Source organism: Marmota marmota, unplaced genomic scaffold (assembly GCF_001458135.2).
Source record: "Marmota marmota marmota unplaced genomic scaffold, marMar, whole genome shotgun sequence".
Lineage (NCBI taxonomy): Eukaryota > Metazoa > Chordata > Mammalia > Rodentia > Sciuridae > Marmota > Marmota marmota.
The window spans coordinates 51,240,591-51,261,624 of record NW_026000005.1 but is presented as its reverse complement, the minus strand read 5'-3'; the positions used below and the strand labels follow the sequence as shown (position 1 = coordinate 51,261,624).

At 47.6% G+C, this 21,034-nt stretch overlaps 1 protein-coding gene across 39 annotated transcripts in view; it reads right to left on the bottom strand.

Moving 5' to 3' along the window:
• Window positions 1-7,972: 7,972 nt before the first annotated feature.
• The window catches only part of Lrrfip1 (LRR binding FLII interacting protein 1), a 71,570-nt gene continuing 58,508 nt past the window's right edge, over window positions 7,973-21,034 (bottom strand). For 32 of the 39 annotated variants that reach the window (XM_048808815.1, XM_015481636.2, XM_015481638.2 and 29 more), the window contains one exon: window positions 17,616-20,644. In XM_048808815.1, the coding sequence (XP_048664772.1) occupies window positions 18,933-20,644 (1,712 nt within the window). In that variant the 3' untranslated portion in view covers window positions 17,616-18,932. Of the gene's footprint in view, window positions 8,804-10,275; window positions 10,381-10,847; window positions 10,934-11,339; window positions 11,420-12,032; window positions 12,151-13,758; window positions 13,809-17,615; window positions 20,645-21,034 lie in introns of those variants that run through there. The other 7 variants (XM_048808842.1, XM_048808846.1, XM_015481642.2 and 4 more) reach the window with 2 other exon arrangements.

Below are 21,034 nucleotides of genomic sequence, written 5' to 3'. Positions count from 1 at the left end.
TGCTGCCTCAGAGCGATTGACTTCTGGGCGCCGCGGTGCCTGTTGGGTAACGGCCGCCGGCGGCCCGCCCACCGCTTGGCAAAGCGCCCTGCTATTGGTCGGCGCGAACAGGGCAGCGCCGTGATTGGCCCGGCATGCGGGCGCGAAAGAGCGGGAAGGAAACTGCCGACTTGGCTTCCAGCCTCGTGGGGGTTCAGGAAGGTCTGGGCCTCTAGCTTTCCTGCCTCGCCGCTCAACACCCTCGTGGGACTGCACGCTCTGTGGGCAGAAGTCAAACTGCCCGGCGACCTCTCTCGCGGTGGCTACACGGCCACGCCTCCCGACCTGGGAGTCCCAGAGCTGGCTTCTAGAAGCCCCACGGGCAGGGTGCAGTCTAGGGCCAGGTGCGGGCCCTTGCCCTGGGTGCATAATTGAAGGGGGACACCCCAAACTCAGCCGTCAAAACAGATGACACTTCCCTGCAATCGTTTAAAAAAGTCAGAGGCAACGAAACTAAATCCGAGATGAGTAAAACCTCCAAATTGGTGATCACAATTCTTTCCTGGTCTCTACAATAGCTCCACAGAGCAGTTGCTGATGTTGTCTCTAAACTGGGGTGTTTTGTTCATCGTGGGGGAATATATTTTATTTTTTTGGTACAGGGTATTAAACCCAGGGGCACCCAACCACTGAATCACATCCCCAGCCCTATTTTGCATTTTATTTAGAGACAGGGTCTCACTGAGTTGCTTAGCACCTCCTGGTTGCTGAGGCTGGCTTTGAACTCACAAGCTCCTGCCTCAGCCTCCCAAGCCGCTGGGATTACAGGCGGGCGCCACTGTGCTTTGACCCGTGGGTGGATTTCTTTGTGCATTACTTTGTTCATTGTGGATTCCCTTTTGCATTCCCGTATCCCTGATTTGGCTTTAGCATTTTTAATTTTTTAAATAAACAGTTGTATTAAACTATTCTTTGATAGTGAGTTAGAATTTTTAGAAATTTCTTTCCTGTGCTGGCAGAAATATGTCACATGCTCATTCCATTGTTGGTCTACCCTAAGAATATAGGGGAAAGAGGCATGTCCTTCTTTCATAGGCCAACGTTTCAGACTACCGGAGGACGACTAGAATTGGTGGTGTGCGGGGACAGGATGTCCTGGTCACCTGGGACAGGACCCTGGACAGCTGGGCACAGCCCTCATGTTGTATCCTGGGCTGTGGGCAGGCGAGCTGAACTGGCGCAGGCGGGAGAGGGGCTGCGGGATCACAGGCAGGAAGACTGAGGCAGGTGGGTGCATGTGAGGTTCCCTGTTGCTGCAGGCAGAAGAAACATGCCTACCAGCGACTTCAGCAGCCTTTGTGAAACCCTGGGTTCCAGCACCTTCCTCACCCGTAGAGCTGTTCCTTGGTCTCCTCCCACCCAGGGCTCACTTAAGTCGGGCTGAGTCCTGGTGTCTGCGTGTGCCGCCTGCCATCCACCTTTCCTGCTGGGCTGCTCTGCCCTATTGGACTTTTCTCATTGATATGGGGGTTTGTGTTTTTTGTTTTGTTTTGTTTTGTTTTTCAGTCCTGGGGATTGAACCCAAGGGTGCTCTACCATTTAGCTAAATCCCCAGCCCTTTTAATTAATTAGTTAATTTTGGTTTTGAGGAGAGTCTAGCTAAATTGTCCAGGCTGGCCCTGAATTTGCGATCCTCCTGCCCCAGCCTATTGAGTTGCTGAGATTACAGGTGTGTGCCACCTTACCGAGCAGAGTTCATTTTATCTTGATGTGAAGCTTTACACTTTGATGAAGTGTATTTATCTGTGGCCTTTTTTTCCAATGATTTTACTCCATCCTGAGTTCAGAATAATTATTAGCAGTCATTTTAACTTGCCTTTGCAATTTGATTTTTTACACATTTATTTATTTGGGGAGTGCAGCTTGGTGATAGGGTGCATGCTTTACACACACATTCTGGTTCAATCCCTAGCATTTCCTCACAGTTTTTCTTTTTTTCTTATAACTTTTCAATATTTTAACATTATTGTTTCATGTAGAAATGCAGAAAAATTCGGAAGCCACATCCTGGGACTCCTCAGGGAAAATATGGTGAAGCAATAACTCTCTGTGAGTAAGGATGGGCATCCCATTGTCTGTCACTTTGCACCTTTGTAACAAGCAGAATAGATGGCGAAGGCTGCTCACTGCCACCACACCAACTTTAATCAGAATTATCTAAGCTAGTTACCATGTTAACTTCCAGATGACAATTAGAATAATTTTGTGTGATTACTCCCAACAATATCTCAAAGTTATTTTCATAAGTGCATTAAATCTATAAACTTGGGAGAAAGCTACATCTTCATAGTACTTATTTTTTTAAAACATCAAATTGTATACTGCTGCGCCCCTCCCCTGACTCGGGCAAAGGCAAGGCCCTACTGAGGTGGATGGCGCAAGGCGTCCATCCTCTGGAGGAGCGCAGTATGTTTCTGGGAATGGGCTGGTTTGTTTCTAGAATTGGTGGTGTGCAGGGACAGGATGTCCTGGTCACCTGGGACATCCTGTATAGTTGTAGTTGTGACTTCTAATATGACCATTAAGTTTGAAGGAAAAAACATGACTTTCCCAATTAATGCAACTTCTTCTAAAGAATGGATCTGTTTGCTTTAAATGCAATGATTCAGCTGTGGAACGTAAATTGTTAATGTTTAATGAAAAACCCCCTGTAGGAAAAACAGTCAAGGAACTTTTTGAGAAATTAAATTAAAATCTAGAGAAGAAGAATTAATGTTAAGAAGACAGATTAGTGCTTGGTACTGGGCAACTTGTTCTTGTTCCTGTGCACAATGGTTTATGCTCTTACTCTTGTTTGATTAAAATTAATAGCCTCTCTTTTCAAGTTAACCTCTTGCCATAAGCGTGGCGCCAGTTCTAGTCAGTAAGTCAAGAAAGAATAGTCAAGGTGTAGACCAATAGTCTGGGACATTTCTAACTATTTTTAAAAGTTAACTAAGCAGAAACAGCTCAAAGCAAAACTCGAACTAAAAGTAAAAATGCTTGCTTATGCATAAGCCAAGATACATTCTTCTATTCTAATTGTAGCTACGTAATATTTTGTTTCTTTGAATAATGATTCCTGTTTTGTAACCACAAAGTACTGTGAGCCTGCCAAAATGAAAAGTATATATGATTAACTTCACAAGTAAAGATTGGGATTCAGCACCTTCACTTTGGTGTCTGTGTTGTTTCTCCACCCCCTTTCAGCGACTCCTCACCATCCGTTTGTCTCCTGAGACCCCCTGTTGGAGCTGGTCTCCAACAGTATACTTTATTTGTTGATTTTTAGGTGGTGCAGAAAATTGAATCCAGTGCCTCACATGTGCCAGGCAAGCGCTCTGCCACTGAGCCCCAGCCCCAACCCATTGTACTCATTTTTACCATATACATTTCAGTAGTCTTTCATGTAATCTCTCTCAGCCAAACGAAAAATTCTGAAGACTGAAGTCAGTAACTTGCCAAGTATAATCTTCTCATTTTACGAATGACTGAGGATTAGTCTTTCCGCTACTGTCTCCATTTACCTGGACAATTGGCTCCTGAAAGAGGAGCATGTCCGGCTCTGAAGGAGAGGACGATGGTGGAACGTGGAAATCTTGGTGAAGAAGAGGGTGAGGCATTTGTGGTTTAGTGAATTAAGCCAAGGTGGCCACACTTGAAGACCCTCCTGGGCCAGTCCCTCTTAAGCAGAGATGAATCTCATAGTCCAAATCTGCCACCCCAGGCCCTCTGCAGTGGGATAAGCATGGAATCTTACTCTCTGGACTGTGAGGGGTGGTGATATAGAGGGGCTGGGTGCACTTGGAGGCTGTTTGGGAAGCTCTTACCTCCTGAGTGCCATGTACCAGTACCGCCATCTATCCTCGCTGGTGACCCAATGCTGGGCTCATAAAATCTGACTTTTCCTATAACTCAAAGCATGCACCCACATAGAAGTAGCTTTTCAGTGATCCAGGGATGGCTCTTCGACCTTAAGGATCTGTAGAAACAGAGTGAGCCACTGGAATTCTTTATTCTTAAATAGGGGACACAAAGGGGAGGTTCCATGGAACATTCCACCCCCAAAAGGGCAAAGGGGTAGGGTTACAAAGGAAGAGGTGAGTGTAACTTGCCCCCTGTGGGTAACACCTGCACCTGGAGCCACCCCTTGCTATCTGAGCTGGGCCAATGCCCAAGTCACTACAAAAAGTAGTAATTGGCCAGAGCCTCCTGCGTCAGGACTTTAAGGTGTGTTCATGCAGGGCAGCTCCTGCCATGCCAGAACTCTTCTAAGTGCTGGGCCCCTGGTGGCCTCTCAGTGGAGTGGAATGGTTACCAGCAGTAGCCAGAATTGTAATACTCTAGGACCCTCCATTTAGCAGTATGTTTTCTGTTCTTCTGGGTTTTGTTTTTTTATTTGTTTGTTTATTTTTTTGAGACAGTGTCCCACAGTGTTTCCAGGCTGGCCTTGAACTCTTGCCCTCAAGCATTCTTCACCTCAGTCACAAGTGGTGTACACCTCAGTTTCCTTTTTAAATGGAGGCAGTAAGAGGACCCACAATGGGTTATTGCAAAAATCAAACATAACTACAAATGTAGAGGAGGCAGTGACATAATCAGACTTGTAAAGAGGTTCAGTAAAGTGGGTTGGGAGTGAGAAGAAGATGCCAGGCCTGGTCCAGAGGAGGGGGTGGTATGGATGGAGAAACGGTTGGCTTGTGAGGTCTGTCCAAAATGGAACTGGTAGTGCTAAGGGGCAGGAAGGGCAGGAAAGGGTCCAAGTAACACCAAGACTCAGATGAGGGGGGTGGCGTGGCTGATGGTGTTTGTATTAAGGGGTGTTTGGGAAGAAGGAGTTGGTGGGGGCCCTGGTGGGAGGGAAGCAAGGAGTTCTTGGCTTTGTAAGTTGATGGGTTTCCTATGCTTATATTCTGTTGCCTTTTTCTTAGTGAGAAATTTTGCTGATCCTCCTTGACACCCTTTGCTGGCCCCTTGTCCTCTCCATAACCCTGCTGAAATATTCTAGTCTCCTCCTGTGCCTCTAGTCAGTTACCACCCGCCTCAGGCAAGACCAGGTTCAAGATTTGAAAATGGCATCTCTGTTGGGGGCAGTGGCACAGGCCTGTAATACCAGCAACTCAAGAGACTGAGGCAGGAGGATCAATCAGTTCAAGGCCAGCCCCTGTAATTTAAAAGACTCTGTCTCAAAATCAAAAAATAAAAAGGGCTGGGGTGTAGCTCAGTGTTAAAACACCCTGGGTTCAATCTTCAGTACCAATAAAAAAAAAAAAAATCCCCAATTCTTTGATACTCTTCCTTCCAAGAAACAGAGATAATTTCCTTCCTTTCCACCTTGAAACATTGCTTCCAGCTTGTCTCTGTCTCTTCCAGATCCCTCCCCTGGAGGGACCACTCTGCCAGGTCCTGAGCAACACTGGAGAGGTCCGTGTGCTGATTAACCAAGGCTTCCAGTCAGTGGTCAACAGGGAAGTGAGGCTCAGTAACCACCACATGAATGAGCTCGGAACAGAGTCATCAGACCCAGGTGGACCTCCTGATGAATCTGCCTGGTTGACTGTTTTGCTGAGAGACCCTGAGCTAGACTACTCAACTACATCACTCCCAGATTTCTGACCCACAGAAATCTCCTGAGATAATAAATACATGTTGTTTTAAGCTGCAAAGTTTGAGGTTGGTTTGTCACAGAGCAAATAAATAAATAAATAACACACAGTGAATCCACGAGAAGATCGCTCGTGTGAATTTGCAGGGACACCAAATAAAACACAGACACACTTTACCTTTACACAAGCTTCAGGATGACTTCTCCGCTCTCGGCCTCAGGCTCCCCAAAAGGGAGAGCAAGAGAAAGTTACGAGAGGCTGGAGAGAGAGAGAGAGAGAGAGAGAGAGAGAGAGAGAGAGAGAGAGAGAGAGATACAAGGGACAAGTGAGTGAAACTCAACTCCAGGGGTGACACCTACACCTGAAGACCTGCCTACTGTCTGAGCTGGACAACGCCCAAGTCACCATGAAATGTAGCGATTGGTCAGAGACCCCAGCTTCACGACTGGAAGGCGTGGTCATTCAGAGGGGCTCTCCACAGCTGAGGCTGGCTTTGAACTCAAGATCCTCCTGCCTCAGCCTTCCAGACCACTGGGATTACAGGTGTGGGCCACTGTGTGCAATCATTCTTAGTAAAATCATGGAAATACACCCCCATACAACTAGATGATGTTTAGTGTAAAATGATCACACACACACACACACACACACACACACACACACATAAATACATGTAACTATGCTGGCAATTGCATTTTCCTGACTCAATGGTCCTGTCCTTGCTGCTGGGAGTCTCTCTTTGAGATAAGACTAGCTGATCTGAATCAGATACTCCCACCTCTCTTTTTTCAAACGTGCCCTTAACTGCTACAATGTCAGTGAATTCACTGTTTATTCTCCCACGTTTTACTCTCCTAAATCTCAGCTGTGCTAGCTCTTGGTATTCAGGGCAATTTTTCTGCCTTATTATTTTTAATATTTGGTATAATAAAAACCAGAGAGCTTCTCTTTTATATTACTTCAAGGTTGCCCAAATTGTTCATGAGAAGAGGGAGTAATATTTTTTTTAAATGGTATCTGAAAAAAATTAGATCTAGATTTTTAAGAGAGTGCATTTGATATTCTTGATATGGAAACATTAAATCACATCACCTAAAAGCTACACTTGGCAAAATGATGGTGGAAAAGAACTTCCACTCTTAGTCCCTGTAAAACTCCATCCTGGCTGAGACTGGCTAAGACTGGCTAGTGTGGCAAAGTAGAGCTGGGCTTTCCCTGGGGCCACCAAGCTGGTGGCTGGGGAGAGGAGAGGAGCTCATGTGGGGAGAACTCAGTCCCCGGGCCCAGGGATGTGATTTATTCAGAGCCTGTTAGACAGGGTGCTGTCTTCAGAAGGTAGAGCTTGGTGGGTGCCCACAGGCCCCTGTTGGTGGTGGTGGTGCCCAGAAGCCTGGGTGGCATGAACACAGACCTAAAGAAACTCCCCACTGCTGTTGCCTCCCACCCCATGTGCAGGGTAGGAACCTCTGGGATGTGGTCACCATGGCTGCAAGGCTTCACATGCTTCTAGCTACACCCTCTCTCCAGGTCTGTGGTGCTCTTGTTGCTATGCCACCTGGGGCGGGCGTGCAGTTTTGAAAGGAGCCAGACCCAGCCACCTTGGTGTAACTTCACTCAGGACCATGGCTCCTGCTGAGCACTCACATAGGAGCCATCCAGAAAGGGTGGTCAGGACTGCTCTGGCTGAGCAAGAAGCCAGTAAGGGGAAGGCAGGGAGCTGGACGTACACAGTCATGCCCCAGGGAGTGGACAGGCAGTGGCATCAGGGAAGTGTGGCTGCAAGCAAGTACAGGGCTGGGACAGCTGTGTAGCTCATGAGTGATTAGGAGCTGGTGTCCAGTGAAATGCAGCCTGTATATCCTCATCCATCAGTCCTGGAGGATAGGCCCAGGTGAGGTCCGGCACTGCCCTGGCTGTGTCCCTCACACACCCCCAACTCACACCCTCACTCCAGCTTCCTTCAAGTGTTGATGCTAGGTGTGGTTTGGAACGATACTGCCTTGGTTTGCACTTGCTAATATCGTAAAAAGCTGGCCTCTTTAACCAGTCACATGGGAAATACAACGTGTACAAAGAGTAATTAAAAACCAGCAAGCAGCCGAGTCTGCTCTGCTTTTGCCCTTGACGATCCTGCAGCTGTCTTTACTCTGGCTTCCGACTGCTCCCATTTCATTTTTATCCCAGGTGCACTGTTTTTTTTTTTGTATGAATATATCTATTTTTTTTTAATAAGAAAAAGAATTGATTTGCTATGCTTATAAAGATTAAAAAAATGACCATAAATACACAAAATAACAAATATCAGTTCAGGAACTTCTTTCCCAGTGGGAAAAATAAAAACCACATAGTTCAAGTATTTTAACATTTAAATTTTTATTTTTCCAACAGCACATTCTTAAAAAGAAGTTAACAACTTCAATTTCAAATATAAGGATTAAATAATGCAAATGAAAAGCTGTCATTTTCAGTGAAGCTATTGCCTAATTACCCTGGAAAAAAGTATTCTCATGACTGAACTGAAGCAAAAATCCATTAGCAAAGCTTCACCTGACGCTGTGAAGAGTCTTCTTAAGGTCACTTATGTCTAGACCATGCCCTTGTCTCCAGCCAGAGTTATGCTTGGTAATGGCTTGTGGTTCCACAGTGTTTTGTGTATGAAAAGCGTAGACTAAGAGACACTACTGAAGTCGCTCCAATTGTAGGTTCTGCTGCGGAAGGAAGTCCCGACACCGTAACGTTCCCTTAACCTTCATTCAGAAAGACACATGAAAAGAAAACTCAAGTCCCACCTCCAGCCTGACTTGATCGCCACTGGAGTGGCACTGAGGCTGCTGTGCATCAGAACCGGAGCTCCCGAGAGGCCCAGTGTGCTTAGAAGAGACCTGAAGGTTCCACCTGGTGGCCCAGCTTGGGGCAGGTGCCTGTAGACCGACCGAGGCATCTGGTGGCCACTGGGGCTCCTTCTGTCAGAGGCAGGGGAAGAAGCAGCACTTCCAGGCGGCACACAGAAAAGCCCACGTCGCCACGCTCTTGGTTGCCAGCCAGCGGCTGGCACTCAGAGCTGGTGCTCACTGCTGGGACAAGAGTGCGCTCCTGTTTGCTTTCATCTTTTCCAGGCGCTTCACCAAGTGGCCGTTGCTCACCTCAAGCTCTTCCGTTTTATCTAAGGCAGAGCGAAGCTGAAAGTAGGGGAGAGGCAGTGAGCTCTGAGGAACCTGTTTCCTCCCAACAAGGCGGGTCCCCTGTGGCCAGAATTCCAGTCCCATGGAGAACTACAAGTACTGACTGAAATCCTAAAACGCCCACGTGTCTGTGTGCTTCTTAATTTAGAAGGTGGTTCCAGGCCATGGTTCTGGCGTCACGAGTAACCAGGAAACCTCCTCCTCTGAGACTAGACCCCAGACAGGGCACCACTGGGGGCCCTGACACTCTCACACCGGGAAGCAAGGCAAAAAAATACGAACCAGAGCGAGCCCGGGGCCTCAGGGGAGGAGGCCCCCGTGGCTTGGGGCACTCAGGAGCAAGGTCTCCGTGGCCAGAGACCAAAGCAGGAAGGCAAGAGGCTGTTGTGGCTCAGAACCTCGGCTGAGCAGAAAGACCAGCAGATGCCCCAGGGAGGGAGCTGCACGGTCACCGGGGCATGGAGATGTGGGAGCATCTGCGGCTCTGCTTCTACCCAGAACCCATAAGCAGGGTGGTGGGGCCCTGGGACAGACGAACCTCCCCCCCACCCATGTCACCAGCAGGGGCAGAAGGGAACGCTGCTGGCGGGAAGTTTTCCCTAGTCAGGCCTGGGGCCTTCCTGCCAATTAAAATCAAGCATAGCTTCATGAACCACCACACGGGAAGGGCAAGGCCACCTGAGGTGAGTGTAGAAGCAACGAATGGCAGCAGAGATGCCCAGACACTGAGCAGTGTCAGATCAAAGTGGAAAACAGCAAGTTGTGCTTGGGACATTTAAAGGGATGAGATACAACTTACAGCAGTGCTGTGCCCCAATGTACAGACCCACGCTCACCAGGTGCTGTGAACATGGGCTGGGTGAACAGCTTTGCAAAGTGTCTTCAGGAAGGTAAGATACGAGTAGTTCTTTTTTAATATTTATTTTTTAGCTTTAGGTGGACACAGTATTTTATTTTATTTCTATGTGGTGCTGAGGATCGAACCCAGTGCTTCACGCGTGCCGGGCGAGTGCTCCACCACTGAGCCCTAGCCCCAGCCTAAATACACGTAGTTTTTAAAGAAAGCCTGGCAGCACAGCAGATGGCCTGTGCACAATTCAGCCTCTCGGGGCACTTCAGATAGTGCTGGCCGCTGCCCACGTCCAGGCTTGCTCCATGTGACTAAGTATGTAGGCATAAGTGGCCTGGCTGCTCCTTGATCTCACTAACCAACTCGACATTTATGGATGGTCCTGTGGTAGATGCTCATTGGCTGGTTGGACAGTCAGGGCCAGCCAGGGTCCTGGTCCTAGGCTCCTGACTGGCTGCCCTGCCATCGCCTTTGTTAGGACGATAGCACTTGGTATGGCTGGGGACAGCTGGCCATGCACAGCCTCATGGCAGATTTAACCCAAGTAAATCCTCCCTTGATGGCCCAACCAGAGGGACGGCCACACCACTCTTTCCCTAAGACAGTCTAGAAAATTTACCTCTCTTTGGAGTTTCCGTTTTTCTGCCTTAAGTTCATCTTCTATTTTTTCTGCATTTTCAGCAGCTGATTTATAACGTGACACTTGGCTCTCTAACCTTATTACCTGAAAGGCAGGGAAAAGCCATCTGTGTAAGTCAACAGGTCCGTTTTCTTCTTCTAATTGCTTTATTCTTCTCAAGAACCTAGGGACTGACTGACTTAACGAAACAGAGAATACACCCTGCGAGTCACAGTGACACAGCCCGTGGGAGGGGACTCAGCGTCTGGCCAAGCAAGGCGTCTGTGCAAACAGTGGCACGGTTCTGAGCCGGCAAGGGCTCCTCTGCCTCGGCGGTCACAGGCAATCCTCAGGCCTGGTGCCGCTGCCCTGGCGTCCGTCCTGCTGGAGAGCCGTAGGCTGAGGAAGAGCAAAGGTCCTGCCAGCACCTGGCTCCAGGCTGACCTCTCCCAGGGGTGGCAGGTGGGAGGTGGGAAAGGACAGAGCAGGAGTGCAGACGCCTTTGGGTGGCAAAGGCGGTGAATGCCTGCCAGCATGCTTCATTAAGTGGCACACAAAAAACAAAAACCCACCCTGGGGTGTGCTCACGACCGAGGGGGAAAGTGCCTGTTTTGACCTCTTCCTTGGATAGGACACAGATTGTCCTTGGGATCAGCATCTGGAGGTGGGAATACCCCAAGTTAGATACCAGGGAGAACTGCCCTGGCTAGCAGAGAAAGGCAGAGTGACAGCATGAAGTGTGTTCAATTAGCTAAATTACTTTTAAAGAAGCAAAGTTTTAAAAAATTCCCAAGTCACATTGGCTATCTTCTACAACTGACCAGTATTTCTAAAGGATTGATAGAACAGCCTAACCCTGATAGTCATCTCTCCTTGCACTTGCTCTTTCTCCAAGAAACACCTTGAGAGACTTGCTGCCTTCACTTGCCCGTATCAGGACCATTTTTGGTTCTAAAAATCTCTGCTATTTTGTCCCCAGCCCTTCAGGTGCTATTTTTAGCCAACAAAACTTCAGTTAATCATCCGTTTGACTGCCCATGACTGCTTAAGAGGTGCTCACATACATTTTGTTCTAATGCAGTTATCTCTTGCTCAGATTTTGCAAGTTTAAATTTGAGGTCGCTGATCTGTCTGTTGGCATCCCCTAAAGGTTGAAAGAAAAGGAAAAATTGTTAAGCTCTTGGGCTTTGAAGATGTTAAAACAGGAGTTCCTGGGAACCAAGTCTTTATAATCATCTTGCAGATTTCTAAGTGCTGGTCTGTGGCTCCACAATGTATTGGAGCCAAGGATCGGAGAAGACGTGGTTTGAACCCAGGCTGGGAAAGTGCATCTGTGCCCCCTGCTTGGGAAGGGCAGGAGAGCCCAGGCGAGCGCCACCCCTGAGCCAAGACGACAGACCAAGGATGGAGTTGGGACGGGGAGGAGGGATGGGCGTGTTTGGTCTCCTTTAAACCTGTTTCTAGTTATTGACGTAAAAAGTGCCTCCCGGTCTTTCCTGCAATCAGCAGATTAAGACTGCAGTGCCCAGCAGAGCACCCGTGGCTCCCCTCAGTGCACACTTGCACCTCTGGGGACACCTGCTCTACGCCACAGGCCTGGAAAGCAATGTCCTTGCTCTGCCCACAAAGAAATGCCTTTGTGCCTCTGTATCCAGGGCCTCTGGGTGGGGGATGTGAGGGCTCCTGGGCTTTCTGTGCCGTGACGGCTTAAGGACAGCGCGTGTTAGAGTGTATTCTGCACAAGAATTGACATTTACTCTGTAGATCCACGACGTGCATGTCTGTCCCGTTTTCCAAGGCAGCATCTTCAGGGCGCAGACTGTCTAGCTTGCCATTCTTCTGTCTCCCCTCCAGCTGCCCTTTGAGTTTCTTAATCTGAAACACCCACCAGTAAAATATGTTAATTTCTCTGTTCCAAAGGAAACCGAAAAGCTGAGTTTGTGCCCTATGGGAAGGGAAGCAAACATAAAGTGAAAACCAGCCCCCAGAAGCACAGCAGGCCACGGCCTGAAGCTGAGTGCCCTGTGCCCAGGAGACAGGGATGACATGACTAAGCAGGAGAGGACAAGGGCAAAAGTTGACAATCCACCCTGCCAGAGGGACTCTCCCTTTAATCAAGACCAACTCCAGTAAGTAAATAAAAACCTTTTCCAATAGGTGCTCTTCTCAGAAAATACTAGACATACACCGAATGGCAAAGGAGCTTTCTTTACAATACCAGGCACGAATTGTTTTGTAATTTGGATGAAAAGTCGTTCTGAAGGTGAAATTCTTTGGGAACTCAGGAGGAGGCTGTACATAAAGCCACCCAAAGAACCAGCCAACGGATGGCGAGTTAGTGTGCCATTGACCTTTGTTTTATTCACAAGAAGCCAGACAGGGCCACTTGGTGTCTCCAGGCCTAGCAGTGCAGGAACTAAATCCCCCCAAGCTGTGCCAAGGACCCAGTCACGCTGCAGGTTGTGCAGAGGTGTTTGCCAGTCTTCAGGGAGTGGGTGTCTGCACAGCCCTGCTCTCCTGGGCAGGGAGAAACAGGAGGTGGGATCGGCAGCTGGAGAGGAGTGCCGGACGCGCAGGTGCCCAGTGGCGAGCCTTGCCCTGCTTTCTGGCTCGCTTCTGACCTCTGAGGCATCCTCTGGGTAGCCATCTCCCTGCACCTCTGACCAAACACGGACCACCGGTGCCTGCTGGTTCAAGGACACGGTGCAGAATGACAGTGGATACGTGTTAAAAGTTCACATTGTTTTATTTTTTTGTGGTGCTAGGGATGGATCCCAGGACCTCGAACATGACAGGCCATGGCCTGCCACTGAGCCACATCCCAGACCAGATGGTGTTTCTAAAAGAACACAGGATCCCCGAGACTCCTGCCACCACAGATGCTTTATCCAGTCTTGAAAGAGTATTCAACAGAATTGTAAAAAGTAAGGCAAATGCATTTGGTTAGTAGCTTCTGAAGGAAAATTAGAGGAACTGAGTTTCCTTAGAAGGTGTTGTGGAATAATTTAGTAACCGTCCTGAACACGGCAAGGACAGTATCCAGGATTTCTTGAGGTCAGAGAGAGAATGAAGATGGATCACAGTTAACAATGCTGATCAACCATTCAAAGAAACGCCTGCCGGAAGGGACTGATCACTGGGCACAAGGCTGATGGGTGGTGACAAGCACCAGTGAGAGGAGAGGTGCTGGCAGTGACCAAGGCCTGGTCTCAGCACTTAGCCTGGGCCTTCCACACTAATGTGCAATTCAAGCAGCAATCCACTAGAACGTACCCAGCTCAGTACAGTGGCCTCAGGTCTCTGAGACCTCCTCCCTAACACTCGCGTGACGTATGATGTTCTGTTTGGACAAAATCAAGCTAAGGTTTGGCTTATGGTTCTTTTCAGGCATGATGTATTGGGGGTTTTCTGGGTGCACTAGATGTCAGGACGGGAAGGCTTGTGGTTTCAGGTGCCCTGCTAAAGTAATCAAAAGATCGTTACCTGTTCCAGCAGGCATTCCCGTTCATCAATGAGCTTTTTCAACCTAATATCTGAAGAGAGGAGAGAGACACAGGTTCGGGTGAATGGCACGCGGCGCCCTCCAGCGGTGGCTCGCCAGGGGATGCTGGTTGGGGTTAGTGAGATGAATGATGAAGGCAGAGTTACACACGTACCACGGTGGATGAGGCCAGGCAGGACAGGGAGGTACTCAGCCAGGGGAGGCGCCACCTCCCGACTCACTTCTGGGAGCAGCATCCGGCTCATGCAAACAGGCTAGTCTTCTACTTAGGTTAGCATGCAAGAACGCCAGGCAAACCACACTGCAACACAAGAGCTCACAGGCTTCACGCTTCAGGTTGCCGGGGGCCACACGCATCCCGAATCAGGACACGGGAGCACCACTGCAGCCTTCCTCCCTGAGCTGGCAGCTCGGGTGTACCTATCTTGTTTCTCTTGTAGACTCACCAGTGACAGTTCTGACTCTGTTTACAAATCCAAGCACGCTGACAACATGCCCTAACCCAGTGACTCTTTGAAGGCAAGCGTAGGGATGGCTGGTGTTTTTACACACCCCCGCCAGGCACATAAGGATGTGTACAAAATGTGTCCGTAGCCTCAACACCTCTGTGCAGGAGGGTACTACAGCGTTCAGGTTCAGCGGGACCAAGACCTGGGAGTGTTCACATCTGCTTAAAGGCAAAATCTGGAGAACTGATGCTGACAGGGATGCACCCGCACACACTCTGCAACATAGGCAGGCCCTGTTCTAGCAGCTTCCGGGCGTCGGCTTGTATCAGCCCAAGAGCCCGGTGGGTGGGCCATCACTCCCCTCTTTAGAGAAGGGGGAGGCCCAGGGCGGTAGTCCCTGTCCAGGGCCTAGCAGCCCGGCCTCGGGGTGCTCCAGCACTTCCAGGCTAGTCCCGCATCTCTGGGAGGGATGCGGACCGCTGCCTGAGCTCGGATTCCAAGGGGACCCTGCCCCACATTGCTTAGCTCTAAATTCTCCATCGAGTAAGACATTGATTTTCATTTGCCGTGTGAGAAGAAAATAACCCACATAAAATGTGTCTTGGTTTTCATTTAAAAAACTATCTGGCCACATTCTAATCCAATTTACAGGTTTTCTCTAATTTGTTTTCCAAAAACCCTATTTTGAAAGGCACTATGTAACAAAAGAGGAGAAATTTTTAAGCAGAAGATAAATTCAGGATCCTTTCTGGAAATGCATTTTAAAGGCTAATGGTGTCTTACAGTTACTTCATTTCTTCCCTTTCATAAATGCATCCAACACAGAAATTAATTTTTTCGTGGTCATAAACTTGGTTCTTTTACCCAATATCACTTTTCATCTTATCCTACATATTTTTTTTACTCCTATATACAAAACACTGAATACATCTGAAAATGATCCTGAAGCTCATATATCCATTGTATAATTTTACTATCTTTTATTATTTGAGTCTAAGAAGTCTCCAAGAAGACTTTAAAATTTTAGAAAGGTAGTAGGAAATAAATTTTAAAATGTAATCTTAGTGAAAGAAAAAAATACAGGTGATCTGACTTTTAGTCTTATAGTGAGACTATTAAAAAATAGGCAGAACTTTAAGAAGAGAAATTTTAAAGCAGAATAGGAGAACAAAATGAAAACTAAACAGCTTTCAGAAAATGGAAAAAAGCAAAATAACTTGATATAGAGAAAATAAAAGTACCACTTTTCAAAGCTTTAAAAATCAACAAGTGTAACTTGCTTGGTGAAATGACACATCAGTGGTAAACTTACCGTTAACACCTAACCAGAATGCTAAAAACCCAGGATTATCCTGTATTTATGCAGCAAGTAGCCTTGCTGGTCAGAAATACTCCTGCACAGGCAGGTGGAGACTACTCAGCCAGCCCCTGCAGTGTTTAGAAATGAAGCACAGAAAAAGGTCAAGTCCTGATTTTAGGGCTTCCTTCTATACTGGGAAGCTAAAATCAGAAGACTAGTAAAGGTATTTTAATGATATTGCTAAAGAATTGCATTTTTAAGAAATCTGTTTTAAAAAAAGAAATGTTTTTTACACATTAATAATATATTAATGACTCCAGCAAACTTTATGGTAGACATTTTAGAGATCCATGAATGGGGAACAAAGAGGGAAAGACTTCTAGAAACTTCCTGGGTAGGCAAACAAGTACTGGGATCCTCAGTCATTCCTTTGGCCTGTGTGTTGTTAGTTCTCCATCCAGGGGCAGCACGATTCAACTAACAGCACGTGACAGCCGGCACAGATCTGATCATGGCAGGACAAGCATGTATTCTGAACCTGACACACACGTGTGCTTCCCTCCCCTTCGTTTAGGGGTCTGGGCATTTGGAAGGAATCTTCCTATTGGTTCCCTTGGCTCAGTGGCCATGGTGGCATGCTGCACCATGGGGTCTCCTTGGAAGGGACCAGACCAGAGGGACCCCAAGCTCTCTGAACCCCAGGAGTAGCCTTCCAGGGTTCTGGTGATAGTGGAATTTTAGTTTCATTGGGTGTTCATTGAATCAGAAGTACTAAACATCATAGAAAGTAGTCAGTGCAGTACAGTTCATTCTTAAAAATGATTTAAAAAAATGCTACTGCTTTCTAACCTTTGCATAACAAAATTAAAGCCCCAAATCTGTTCTTTCTTATTTTCTATACAGACTCACAACTATAATTTTGAAGGAACACTTACATTTTAATATAATAGGTATTTTCTGATTTGGGGCTGACACACAACCAAGGTTTTTAAGATCTTGTTGAATGAACACTTTTCTCTCTTCTGTTCCAGCCTAAATTCCTCTGGCTGAGAGATAACTTTGCAATTCTCTTGAGTTTGAACCTTTTATTGCTGGAATCTTTCTAAATTGCCTTGACACTGAATATGCCTAAGTTAATCACTTCTTGGGGGCTGAAGGTCCCTCCCTAGGACAAGCAGGGGCTGGGCTGGGCTGTGGTGCTGTCACATGCACAGGGCACAGAAGCTGATGTCTGCCATAAAGGCACCGGAAGGACCAAGACATGACTCTGCTGCGGCACGCTCCTCCCTTGATTGTCTGCTGCTGATTCTCAGCTTCGGCACCCCACTAGACAGCTGAGCCTGTGCCTGTCCACTGGCCAGTGCCTTCAGCTATTCAGTGACCAGTGTGCTTGTCAATGAACAAATGAGCGGGTGAATGACAGAGGCTGGACAGTGAGCTCAAGGACCTGTGGTGTGCCTGATGTAACGTGCTGCTGGAGAACTTGGGAGAAAAGGACGGAGCTCAAGAAGACCAGAGGGTGTTACTCTAGTGTCTGGTTGTGGGGGGGCCTCTGAAAGTCGAAACGAGAGCTGCCTTCCCACACACCCTCCAGCTCCAGCACACAAGCGGCTTGGCTGCAGTGACATGGACCAGGGCCCCTTGCATCCTGCAGAGCCCTTGGCTGGAGCCTCCAGCGAAAGTCCCCCACTTTCCTGCGTTTATGGCACAAGAGGAGAGGATTCATCATACCCTCTGTCCTCTTCCTCCGGGCACTTGAGCGGCACCGATCAAGGTTTACTGGCCACTTTGATCATTCTCCCCAACTACTCTATGTTGGCATGCTCAAACGGAGACCCTCCAGCTGGGGCCCACCTGGGGGGTCCAGAGAGCACAGGAAACAACACGAGGGACCATCTTCTCACTTCTCCAAGCATGGCCCTCTACCAGTGCCAGGATGGCCCCAGGGAAGGCACATACCTACTACTGCCAGGCGGTGAGGAATAGAGGCTCAGAGCCCTGCGGGGTCAGCAGCCAGGAGCAGGGCCACTGTGTGAAACAGCAGCCAGGGTCAGAGGTCAAGGAGCCCACAGACTAAACCACAGCCTTGTTAAATTATAAAATGCTTTTATTTTAGTTATGTAACACTTAGGTTCGCCTCCAAATTTACTGAGGTTTTGGTCTTTCTGTACTCAATTATATCTTGTAACAGTTAATACAAATTCCAATAATCTTATAAAGTGTCAATAGCATTCATAATATACATTCCCTTGTGATTTTATACTTTACCATTACTTTTTACTTAATTTATGATTATTTAAAATTTTTTTATATAGAAAAAATATAATTTTCCAGGCAGATCAAAACAAAAAAATTCCAGTAAAAATATACTGAGAATAACAAATAAAAATATTTATACCAAAATACCAAAAGTGATTCAACTTTTTAAAATATCCTAGTTTAATCTAATGAGTAGTTTGCACTAGAACAAGTAATGTTTTGTGTTGCTCTTTTGAATAATGACTAAGACATTCAAACAGAAAGAGAAGTAATTTTAAGTTAAAAAATTTTAAAAGACTGCCCTTGTCTAAATACCACAGTAGGAAATGCAATTTCAACATATTTCTTGATAAAGATATTTAAAAAATAATCTTCATATACAATGAATCTGATGCTTCATAAGCATGAAGTGAAGTCAAAATCTACAAAATAAACTTGGTCATCTGGACAATGAGATCCAAGGGTATTGGCATGAAATTAAATACGTGAGGTAAAGAACAAAAAGACCTCCCTAGTGCTTTCAGATATTTACTTGTTATCCCTAAAATGATCAATTATTGGCCTAAGGTGCATATCTTATCACTCAGTGACCTACATGCCATTTGGACATTTATTTCAGTTAAATAAAATACTATGCAGGTTATAATGTACATGTTAAAATCAAATATGGAAGTACACATATTAGTTTAAATATGCACAATATTCATGACGCAGAAATCTAAGAGTGCTATTTGGTCATTTCATTGGATGTTGACATATTTGGTCAACATCTACATGCATAATGGCCTGGGGTCTAGCGAAGTAGTTTTACTTCAGGCTAGAATATAAAAAGAGTACAGGTATACCTTACTGTTTGCTGCTACTGGAAAGCTCTCCGTCAGAACTTACTCTGAAAACAAATGTCTTTCTTCCTAATATGGGTGACAACCTCAATGATTAAACATGAACCTGTAGGTAACAATGTAGCTAATGTAGTAAGTGAGTCACTGTCATACAGTACATCTAGATCAAGTAGGACGTTCTGCACTGTTGCCAGTGAGATCGAGGAAAGCGTCTCTGACGCCTGGACTTGCTGGGCGGAGTGGGTCGGGCCTTCTCTGCGACCTTGTCTGGCGCCCGCCGTCTGCCCGTCTGCGGCCTGCCTGCCCTAGGACATGGTGCAGTCTTCTTTGCTCTTGCCCCTCTCGCTTCCTTCTCCTGCTTCTCTTCCACCCTCTGAACTGGAGTCCCCCGCCTCCCCTGCTGCTGCTGACAACTCACTGCTTTCTTGACCCAGGCTGTCCTGGGCTTTGTCAGCCACCTGACCTGGGTGTTGGGACGGATCCTGCCTCTTGGCACTTTCTGCCCGAGAGGCATCATCAGTGTCCACTGAGGGGCTGTTTCCCAGCAGGGAGCTGCTGTCCCCTTCTTCCTTCTCTGGTTCTCGAGGACTGCTCTGGGCGCTGCTGGCTGCTTTGTCATCACCATCTTCATCTAATGCTTTATCACTAGCACTAGCACCTGACGACTCAACTGTCCCACCTTCGGGACTCAGCGTGCCTCCGTGAGACATTCCCTCTGCCCTGGTCTTCACATCACCGCCCTCTTGCTGAAGCTTTCCATTCAACTCCGTTTCACGATTCCCTGGACAATCCACAGGCTCCCTGCTTCCTGCCACAATTTTCTGCTCTGGATTTTGGGTCACCTCATTTTGTGATTCCACTACTCGTTTCTTGTCAGAAAACTGCACCTGCTCTTCTTCCTTAATCTCACCTACCTCTGCGTCCTGATAGCTCAGTTCTTTCTTAACACCCTCAAGGGATTCTGCAGCTGCTGGTGATCTTTTCTTCTTGTTTTTCTTCTTCTTGTTCTTACTCTTCTTCTGGGGTGACTCGGATGCCTCCGCCTGCTGGTCACTCTTCTCCTCCTCTGGTTCCTTTGCATCAAGCAGCTCACCTTCAGCATCGGCCCTACCTGAGCCTGTTGCTTCCTGATGGCTGCCCTTGGCTGCTGGAGCACCAGGGACGGGCTGGGGTTCTGCGTGGCCTGGCTCCTCATCCCTCACCTCCGTTGCTCCACCCTTTTCTGCACTGTTCTTCCCACGGGCTTCTGTGCTATGAACTGGGGCCTCTCTCAGCTCAGTTGCCTCCTGGTTGGTGAGCTCCTTCTCTAAGCTCTGCCCCGCACTGGTGCTAAACACACACTGTCCACCTTGAGACACTGGGTCATCACCATGCTTCAGAGGACTTGCAGGCACTGTGCCCACTTGCTCCCCAGCTGGCACTCCCCCTGCCTCTACTATACTCCCCAGGGGACCCCCACTTGGCCCTCCAGCATCTGTCCTGCTCATTCTTTCAACTTCGGGTATTGGCACAGGAGCAGATTCCTGGCATGTTTGTGGGCTAACCTCTTCCAAGTCGCTTTTCCAATCCTCCTGCTTTTCTTTTTCCTGCCTTCCTACAGATGGCTCACTTTGGCTTTTGATATCCAAGGCAGTGCAACTGTCCTGCCCACTCGTGGGTACTGGGGCTTCCTTGTCTAAATCCCTCCAATAACCAGGCTGCTCCAGGGAAGCCCCAGTTTCACCATCTGGCACGTCTATGACCCCTCTTGATTCAACCTGCCCTGGACTTTCAAGGAAAGCAGTATTCTCTAGAACTTGGTTGTGAACCTGCTCCTCACAGTTAGCATTTGCTCTGGGTCCTGGGGACGGGGCACTGTCTCCAGAGGTTTTCTGCTCCTCCACATTTTCACCAGGATGTGATACATAATCCTTTACTGTGTCCTCTTTGTGTTGTCCTTGCTCAGTATTCTGCAAGATTGCTCTTTTCCCCATATTCTCCACAATTTCATTTTTCACCTTCACTTCTGTGGCTCTTCCTAAAAGACCATTGAGAGAATTGAAGGGACCCCATGATGCGGTGACCACTCAACATATATTAAAAAGTAAACACAGGCTCTAATTCCCACCCAGCCCTGTTCCTAGAGAGAGTGAGTCATCAAAGAATCACATGAAATGGAGGCTTCTGCCATTTAAGTGTGGCAAAGCAGCAACTGCATTAGCAAGAATCTGATCAGTGAGGCCTGGCCACCATCTCCAAGGCAACAGTGTGCTGGTGCCGCCGTGCATGAGTTTCTCAAGGTGAATTCACGTTTTAACACAAAGAAACAGCTCTGGATCAGACAGCCAAACAACCCAAAATGATGGGTTTAAGAATGGACTGCAAGTCCGTTCCCATTTCCAAATGTACATCCTGACACCTCGTGCTT